The sequence below is a fragment of the Tupaia chinensis genome, unplaced genomic scaffold (genome assembly GCF_000334495.1).
Source record: "Tupaia chinensis unplaced genomic scaffold, TupChi_1.0 Scaffold141165_1, whole genome shotgun sequence".
NCBI lineage: Eukaryota > Metazoa > Chordata > Mammalia > Scandentia > Tupaiidae > Tupaia > Tupaia belangeri.
Genome location: NW_006201028.1, coordinates 1,914,618 through 1,923,936, shown reverse-complemented (window position 1 = coordinate 1,923,936; position 9,319 = coordinate 1,914,618). Strand labels below are relative to the sequence as shown.

The 9,319-nt window shown below is 37.1% G+C and overlaps 1 protein-coding gene across 3 annotated transcripts in view; it reads left to right on the top strand.

Moving 5' to 3' along the window:
- The window catches only part of SBF2 (SET binding factor 2), a gene marked incomplete at its 5' end in the record, with an annotated part of 353,908 nt that overhangs the window by 169,652 nt on the left and 174,937 nt on the right, over positions 1-9,319 (top strand). For all 3 annotated transcript variants that reach the window (XM_014581887.1, XM_014581886.1, XM_014581888.2), the window contains 2 exon segments: positions 2,805-2,914; positions 5,036-5,185. In XM_014581887.1, the coding sequence (XP_014437373.1) occupies positions 2,805-2,914; positions 5,036-5,185 (260 nt within the window).

The window sequence follows — 9,319 nt, the reverse complement described above, 5'->3', positions numbered from 1 at the left end:
TCTCTCTCTCTCTCTCTCTCTCTCTCTCTCTCTCTCTGTCTTTCTGGCAAGCGCATGCACCCTATAGCAAAAACTTCTCAAAAAAAAAAGATTTTTTTATATAAACAGAATTATATAACCTTTGTCACGTATTGTAAAATTCCATTTATGTAAAGTCTTATATTCAAGATTTATCCATGTTGTACCATATATCAACATTTCATTTTTAATGGCTGAATAATATTCCACTGCATGTATATACCATCATGCACTGTGGTGATGACATTTCCATCAGTGCATATACCATGGTGTAACAATAGCATATACCATGTAGCCTAAGTCCATTGGAGGCTAAACCACTTATGTTTGTGTAAGTCCACTCTTAGGATGTGTGTACAACAATGAAATCACCTGACAACATATTTATTAGAATGCTTCCCCATTGTTAAGTGATGCACGACTGTATAGTTGTCCCTCACTGTCTTGAGTGGGATTGGTAGCAGGACCACCAGGGATACTAAAATTTACATAAGTTCCTTTTGTAAAAAGGCATAGGATTTGCATAGAACTCACATGCATTCTTCTGTGTACTTTAAAATTATCTCTAGATAAATTATAATAACTGATACAATGAAAATGCTATATAAATAGTTATACTGTATTGTTTAGGAAATAATGACAAGAACAAAGTTACATGTTCAGTACAAATGCAGCAGTAATAGCCCTAATTACATAGCACTCATCATCCACAACCTAACATTTCTGTTCCACAATTGGTTGAATCTACAGAAGTAGAACCTCAAATATGGAGGATCAACTGTTTATCACACTTTGTTAACAATTCATCAACTTATTAACATTTGAGTTGATGCTGCCTTTTGACTCTTATGAGTAATGCTGCTGTGAGTATTCTTGGACAAGTTTTTGTGTAGACATATGTTTTCAGTTTTTTCAGGCATGTACCTCAGAGTGTAATTGCTGAGTCATGTAGGAATTCTACATGAGGAATTTTGAGAACTATTTTCCAGAGTTTGGCCGTTTTGCATTTCCACCAGTAATGTATTAAGCTTCTTATTTCTCCACAGCCACTAATGATGCTGAACCTCTTTTTGTGTATCTGCATCTCTTCTCTAGAAAAAAATGTCTTCCCATTTTTAAATTAGGCTATTTGTCTTGTTATTAAGTTAGAAGAGTTCTCTATATATTCTGTATACAAGTCCCTTAATAGATATATGATTTGCATATATTTTCTCCTATTCTGTAGGTTGTCTTCCTTCATTCCTTCACTGATTTTTCTTTCTTTTTGGCTGTTGAGGGAGATGTGTTAAAATCTCCCATTATAATATTGCATTGTCAGAAAAGTCATGATGTGCTTTTCTATGCAAAAATGTGCCATGACTTTCCCAACAGCCCAATAGTAGGAGTGCCTGTTTTTATTTTAGTTCTGTTTCTATTTTTCTTAATAGATTGTGACATTGATTGCATTAGGTGCATATATAAGTGTATAGCATCCTGGTGGTTTTGAGATGTGAACTAAGTTGTATTCTCTAAATAAAATACTAATTTCCAAATGGTAAGCAGACTCATTTTAAGAGAATATGTGTTTTAGTAGGTCAGCCTAAAGAAAATTTAAAGTACTATCAAATAGATTTTAGAATTAAAAGTTTGCAAAAATGGTGATTAAGGCAGCTGGATCCCACATAGCCTACTAAGTGGTTCAAGTCCTAGACCCAGTGATTTGAAAAACATGCTGGGCATGTGCACTTGGGTACCCAAAATCCTGATTGGAGAATGGAGAAGAGAGGATTGAGGTGTGGCCATATCCCCTGGAGAGGTGCTTTCTCATCCCCCCCTCTGTCTCTCTAGAATGTGCATGTACCATATAACCAATTAAAAAAAAAAAAGAGTTCATAAGCATAACTTTAAAATGCTATCTGAATAAAGGATGTGGTATAATATAGAAGCTATAAGTTTTCTATTCTAATATAGATAGATTTTAATTTCAGTCTATGCCACTAACCTACGTATGTGGGAATCACTAGAGCTTACAATTAAGAACATTAAAAAAAAAAAAATGTTGCCAGAGGGTATGTGCCAGAGAGTGAGGGGGAAAGTGAGACAGCACTTCCCATGGAGAATAGCCATGTCACAATCCCTTCTCCATTTCTCCTTCCCTTTGGGATTTTGGGCACACACACACACATACACGGTATGTTTTTCAAGCCACAATGTCTAAAACTCAAACCGCATAGTTGGCCATGTGGGATCCAGCGACCTTGCCACGATGCCGCAGGTTGGCCCCTAATATTCTTTTAATAAGTTAAATTTATTTAGGTAACTTCAGCCTATGCAATACACTAGGATTTTCCAGCCTTATAGTATAGGGTGAAAGCTTCTAAGTTCACAGGACTAACTAAAGCAGTATAGCAATAAATTAGCCATGCTCTCTTTCTTTATGCTCTTTTTCCCTTCAAGTCCCTTCTCAAATATGTAGTGTGTAATATTTTGTGCTGTGTGATTTTTCTCTGGTAATATCTTAGAAACATCAATTTCTTTTTCTGTCATTATCCTCTTATGAGGATGTGTAAGAGTTAAGTGTTTCAATAAAATCTATTCTGTGAAAATATTTATTGACTAACCTGACACTTAAGAACCAGAAAATACAATCAAAATGATAAAAATGGAATACCTTTAATGCCATGTAACAAGAGAAAAAATAAACTAAGTGTTGGTCATCTAAATACTTTTTGGGAAATATTCTCCTTGCTTTTATAATTGCCAAAAAGGTTTAATTTATTTGTGTTTTCTCTATATTTCTTTATTAGTTTCAATAATGGATAAAGTGACAACGGTTTTCAACAGTGCACAAAGATTAGAAGTTGTGAGAAACTGCATATCATTCATATTTGAAAATAAAACTTTGGAGACTGAAAAGGTAATAAAATGTCATCTTTCCCACATAAGAATTTATCATTTTCCTTTCAGACTTACATGTTGAGGTTGCTAACTTATTGCTCCTCTAATTCTGTTTCTTTCCTAAATTAAGTGTCTTTTCATTGTTTTGATCATTTCAAAGGAATAGTGTCTAAAATTTTAAATTGCAGACCACATCTATAGAGCCATGAGAGAAATACTGAAACTAATTTTTTTTCTCTCAATGTTTTAAATAGTGTTCATTTAACCCTGTTTTGGCATTTCACTTGGAAACTTAACATTTCAAATATAATTTTGTTTATTGCAAAGAATCTAGTTTAGAATACATAACAGAGGGGCTGGCAGGTGGTGTGGTGGTTAAAGATGCTGGATTTTTCCCACATGACTGTCTGTTCGAGTCCTGGACCTGGCGGCTTGTTTTCTTGCTTTCCCTTTCTCTATCTCTCTCTGTCTCTGTCTGGTCAAATTAGAAAATAATAATAACAAATGGTATTAAATAAATAAATAATTCTTTTTAAAAAAGAATACATAATAGATTATAGGACCTGTGATATTCAACTTTTAATGTGTCACCCTATAGCACATTTTCGTGTCTTCAATGAAACATGCTAAACATTGGTAAGCTTTTCTTACTGAGGCATTGTCAGAGTTCTGAGCTTTTATCACAAAGGGCTGGTAAAGCATATACAGGCTTTACCCTTGTATTAGATGACCCGATACTTCTTCATATATTGAGTTTTCTGGGTTTCCACTTGATTGAAGTGTTGAAGATTTTCTTTTGCTTCCCTTGCTTTATGCTTTTACATTCTCTTTCTTAACCTGCTTCTAACAGTATTATGCCTTTTTCCTCACTCTTGATCTTTTCCCTTTCCTTCTTATTTGCTTCTTGGTTCTATCTTTCTAACTTCTCCAAGTTAAGTGAACTTTATTATTACTATATATAAAGCAAATTAGCTAGAAGTCCCATGATGACCTGAAGGAGGCATTCCTATGAATGTTCTTGTGATAAAGTGAAAATATTACTGCATACATTGAGAGATACAGGTTTTGGTGCTCTGAGTCATTTTTCTTTATTATGATATTGAAATGTTGAGAAGATATTGTAGGACTTTCCATTCATAAATTCATGCTGAGTGATGATTAAGTAGCTGACCAGTTTAAAAGTATGAAATAATTTGTGTTCCTTGTTATTTTAACTTTTCCTTCTATTTTCGCCTTAGAGAATTTGCTAATTATAAAACAAGGTGTCTAAATAACTATTGTTCTGAAATAATAGCCATCTTGGTTATCAAAGTTTTATATTTCTTATTTATTTATATTTTATATTTAAGGCACTTAATTTTTTTTTCAATTAACCACGTAAACTAATTGCACTTACTTTTCTTGCTAGTTTACAAATAACAATAACTACAAATCTACTTTATCTTTTTATTGTTTTGCTAGAGGGTGCATCCATTTGCCAGAGGAGAGACAGAGAAAGAGAACAAAGGAGAGGGTGAAAGCATCCGCCAGTGAAGCGTGGTGATGCTGTAATCACGTCTCTTCTATTTCTCCATCCTGTCAGAGTTCTAGGCATGTATGCATACAGGCCCTAAATCTTTTTTAAGCCACCAAAGCTGGAACTTGAACCATGAAATCTGCTATGTGGGATACTGCTGCCTGAACCACTAAGCCACAGAGCCTGCCTATTATTGGTCTTAATAGCAGATCACGTCAAGACCAGCAGTTGGCATACTGTCTGTGTCACTGGACTCTCATGTAGTCAATCGCGGTTCAAGTACTGGACCTCGTGGCTTAAACTCACCCTGGGCACTTGTGCATGCATGCCAAAGATCCCGAGAGGAGAATGGAGAAGGGATTGCAGCATGGCCATCCCCCCTGGGGGGTGATTTCTCGCTGTCTGTCTTTCCGTCTCTCTCTCTCTTTCTGGTGCGCACATGTGCCCTATAGCAAAAACCTCTCAAAAAAAAAAAAAAATAGCAGATCTCATCTTCCCTAAGAGTTTAATTCTAGCAGTAACTTTGTTAAATGGCTTATAGAATGCATTTGGATTTTCAGTGTGATTATTTGAAAGTTATTTTTTCCAGTGTTACCTTTTGGTCACTTACACTTCTGTCCTCAGACTCTTCCTGCAGCACTGAGAGCCCTTAAAGGAAAGGCAGCAAGACAGTGTCTCACTGATGAACTGGGTTTGCATGTCCAGCAAAACCGGGCAATATTAGACCATCAGCAGTTCGACTATATAATACGGATGATGAATTGTACTCTACAGGTAATTTTTATTTCCTTCAGATTTATTTCTCTTATTTGAGAAAAGTTACTCTTTTTAAAATTGATTTAGTAACTATCAAGTTCTTGAGCTTGCCACAACTCAATAAGACAAAGAATTTAAAAATCTGTTAATAACAAGTGATGGGGAAAAAATGGATTGTGTAAAGTCTGCTGGAGAATGTGTAAATTGGTAAAATCACTTTAGAAAACTAGGGACTAGCAGTTGGCATAGTGGACATGTCACTGGACTCCTATGTTGTCAACTATGGTTCTAGTCCCAGACTCGGTGGCTTAAACTCACGCTGGGCACTGTTGCGTACATGCCTAAGATTCTGAGGGGAGAATGGAGGAGAAGGGATTGTGGCATGGCCATCCCCCCAGGGGGTGATTTCTCGCTTTCTGTCTCTCTGTCTTTCCGGCGAGTGCACTCACCCTATAGCAAAAACAACCTCTCCAGGAAAAAAAAAAAAAAAAAACTAATAAGACATAATTCATAAGATATAAGAGAGGAAATAAGATAATTTGTCTTTATCATGTAAAGCAGCATGTGAAACATTTTGTATGACCTCAGTATTTTATCCTAGATGCACTCTTGCCCACATAGACCAAGAGACATGCACAAAAATGTTCATCAGCATTGTCTGAAATAGTAGAAAACTTGAAACAAGTGATATGCCACAGCACTAAAATAGATAAATAAATTTATGGTAGCTTTTCACACCATAATCTTTAGTAGGAAGATGAGTGCATTGCAGCTATGAAGAACAATGCGATAAATCCTTTTTGTGCTATTATTATGAGAGAGAGAGCATGGGAGATTGGGAGGGAGAAGGGGAAAGAAAGTAACAGAGATATCTTCCCATGTCACAGTCCTCCTGCTCCAGCCTCCTAGTTACCTAGGACCATAGGCATGCACCACCACGCCCATTTCGTTTAGATTGGGCCAGGAACTGAACATGGGCTTCCCATGTGGCCTCATACAGCTTACAGCAGAGCACTCCTACTTGCACCATTGGGGCTGGGACATGATGAATCTTTTTTTTTTTTTAAGAGAGATTTTTGCTGTAGTGCACTTGTGCTCGCTGAAGAGGAGACAGACAGACAGAAAACAAGAAATCACCCTGTAAGGATGCCCGCCATACCTTAATCTCTTATCCTTTCAGGATTTGGGGCACACAAGCACATGTGCCCGGTGTAAGTTTAAAGGCTTTGGGTCTAGGACTCAGACAACGGTCAACCATGTGGGAATTTAGGACCTTAACCACTATGCCACTTGCTGGTTCCCATGATGAATCATAAAGAAAAAAATGTACAAAAATGTAAAGACAATTACAATATGGTTCTAGTTACATAAATTTCAGAAGTGTGTAGTATTTTTTCAAGGGCTATTTGATGATACAGCTATATGTACTAAAGAAAATCAGGGTAATAAGAAGCAAAGTATTTAAGCAGATTACCTCTGGGCGACACAGAAGAAAGGCAGTGAACATGCTCTTCAAAGATAATGGTAATATTTTATTTCTTAAATTAGATACATGGGTGTTCTCTGTATCATTATTCTTTATAACCTTACTAATAATACATATTTTATGCCCTATAGAACTACTGTTAGATATTTTTAAAGAATTATTTAATTCTTTATTCATTCATTTATTTTAATTTCACCAGAGAGAGACACACAGAGAGAGAGAGGGGGGGGGAAAGTGAGAAAGCAAGCCACCAGGTCCAGGACTTGAACTGTGGTCAGCCATGTAGAAGTGTCTAGCACCTTAATCACTGCACCACCTATTAGATATTTTTTAAAGTTCGTTTCTTCTGAGAGATACACCGACAAACAATAGGGTCTTCACTGTACAGTCCACTCCCAGCTTAGCCAGTCCGGATCACGGGCACACACACATGCCTAACTCATACTGGGAGGCCCCAGAACTCAAGCTTGAAACCTTCCTACATGAGTCTAGTTGCATTATTACTGTTCTTGTCCCCCCCCCATAAAAAAAAAACACCCTCCCCAGAAAAAAAAAAAAAAAAAAAAACTAATAAGACATAATTCATAAGATATAAGAGAGGAAATAAGATAATTTGTCTTTATCATGTAAAGCAGCATGTGAAACATTTTGTATGACCTCAGTATTTTATCCTAGATGCACTCTTGCCCACATAGACCAAGAGACATGCACAAAAATGTTCATCAGCATTGTCTGAAATAGTAGAAAACTTGAAACAAGTGATATGCCACAGCACTAAAATAGATAAATAAATTTATGGTAGCTTTTCACACCATAATCTTTAGTAGGAAGATGAGTGCATTGCAGCTATGAAGAACAATGCGATAAATCCTTTTTGTGCTATTATTATGAGAGAGAGAGCATGGGAGATTGGGAGGGAGAAGGGGAAAGAAAGTAACAGAGATATCTTCCCATGTCACAGTCCTCCTGCTCCAGCCTCCTAGTTACCTAGGACCATAGGCATGCACCACCACGCCCATTTCGTTTAGATTGGGCCAGGAACTGAACATGGGCTTCCCATGTGGCCTCATACAGCTTACAGCAGAGCACTCCTACTTGCACCATTGGGGCTGGGACATGATGAATCTTTTTTTTTTTTTAAGAGAGATTTTTGCTGTAGTGCACTTGTGCTCGCTGAAGAGGAGACAGACAGACAGAAAACAAGAAATCACCCTGTAAGGATGACCGCCATACCTTAATCTCTTATCCTTTCAGGATTTGGGGCACACAAGCACATGTGCCCGGTGTAAGTTTAAAGGCTTTGGGTCTAGGACTCAGACAACGGTCAACCATGTGGGAATTTAGGACCTTAACCACTATGCCACTTGCTGGTTCCCATGATGAATCATAAAGAAAAAAATGTACAAAAATGTAAAGACAATTACAATATGGTTCTAGTTACATAAATTTCAGAAGTGTGTAGTATTTTTTCAAGGGCTATTTGATGATACAGCTATATGTACTAAAGAAAATCAGGGTAATAAGAAGCAAAGTATTTAAGCAGATTACCTCTGGGCGACACAGAAGAAAGGCAGTGAACATGCTCTTCAAAGATAATGGTAATATTTTATTTCTTAAATTAGATACATGGGTGTTCTCTGTATCATTATTCTTTATAACCTTACTAATAATACATATTTTATGCCCTATAGAACTACTGTTAGATATTTTTAAAGAATTATTTAATTCTTTATTCATTCATTTATTTTAATTTCACCAGAGAGAGACACACAGAGAGAGAGAGGGGGGGGGAAAGTGAGAAAGCAAGCCACCAGGTCCAGGACTTGAACTGTGGTCAGCCATGTAGAAGTGTCTAGCACCTTAATCACTGCACCACCTATTAGATATTTTTTAAAGTTCGTTTCTTCTGAGAGATACACCGACAAACAATAGGGTCTTCACTGTACAGTCCACTCCCAGCTTAGCCAGTCCGGATCACGGGCACACACACATGCCTAACTCATACTGGGAGGCCCCAGAACTCAAGCTTGAAACCTTCCTACATGAGTCTAGTTGCATTATTACTGTTCTTCCACCATCTGGCCCAGACTTTGAGTTTACTTACTTGTTCCATGAGAGAGGAAAAGAGACAGCACTTCCAACAGGGTCTCATTGCTGTGATCCACCCCCAGCTTTAGGCAGCCCCAAATCATGGGCACACACACACACACCCAGTGTGGTCAGTGAAGTCTCTGGATACAGAACTGGAACATTCCCGTGTTGGTCAGCCTCATAGAATGCTGATTTCACTGCTGTACCTCTGTCTGGCTCCTGCTGTTTTTGGGGGGTACATTTATCTTCTCAAACTCATTTCAAGGGATATCTTTCTCAGAAAGTCTTACTTGATATCTACAGTGATTCAGTTGCATATCAAAAATAGAATCTGTTTTCTTATCCATTCAGCCAGTCTATGTCTCTTAACTGGAGAATTTAATCCGTTGACATTCAATGTAATTATCGATATTTCCGTACCTGATCCTATCATTAAGTGAGCCATTTTCTTGGTTGTTTTTTGTTCTCGTATAAGTGTCTCTGATTTTTTAGTTTTCCTGGTATAGTACTCCCTTCAGAACCTCTTGAAGAGCTGGTCTGGAGTTGGTAAATTCCTTCAAATTTTGTTTATTCGA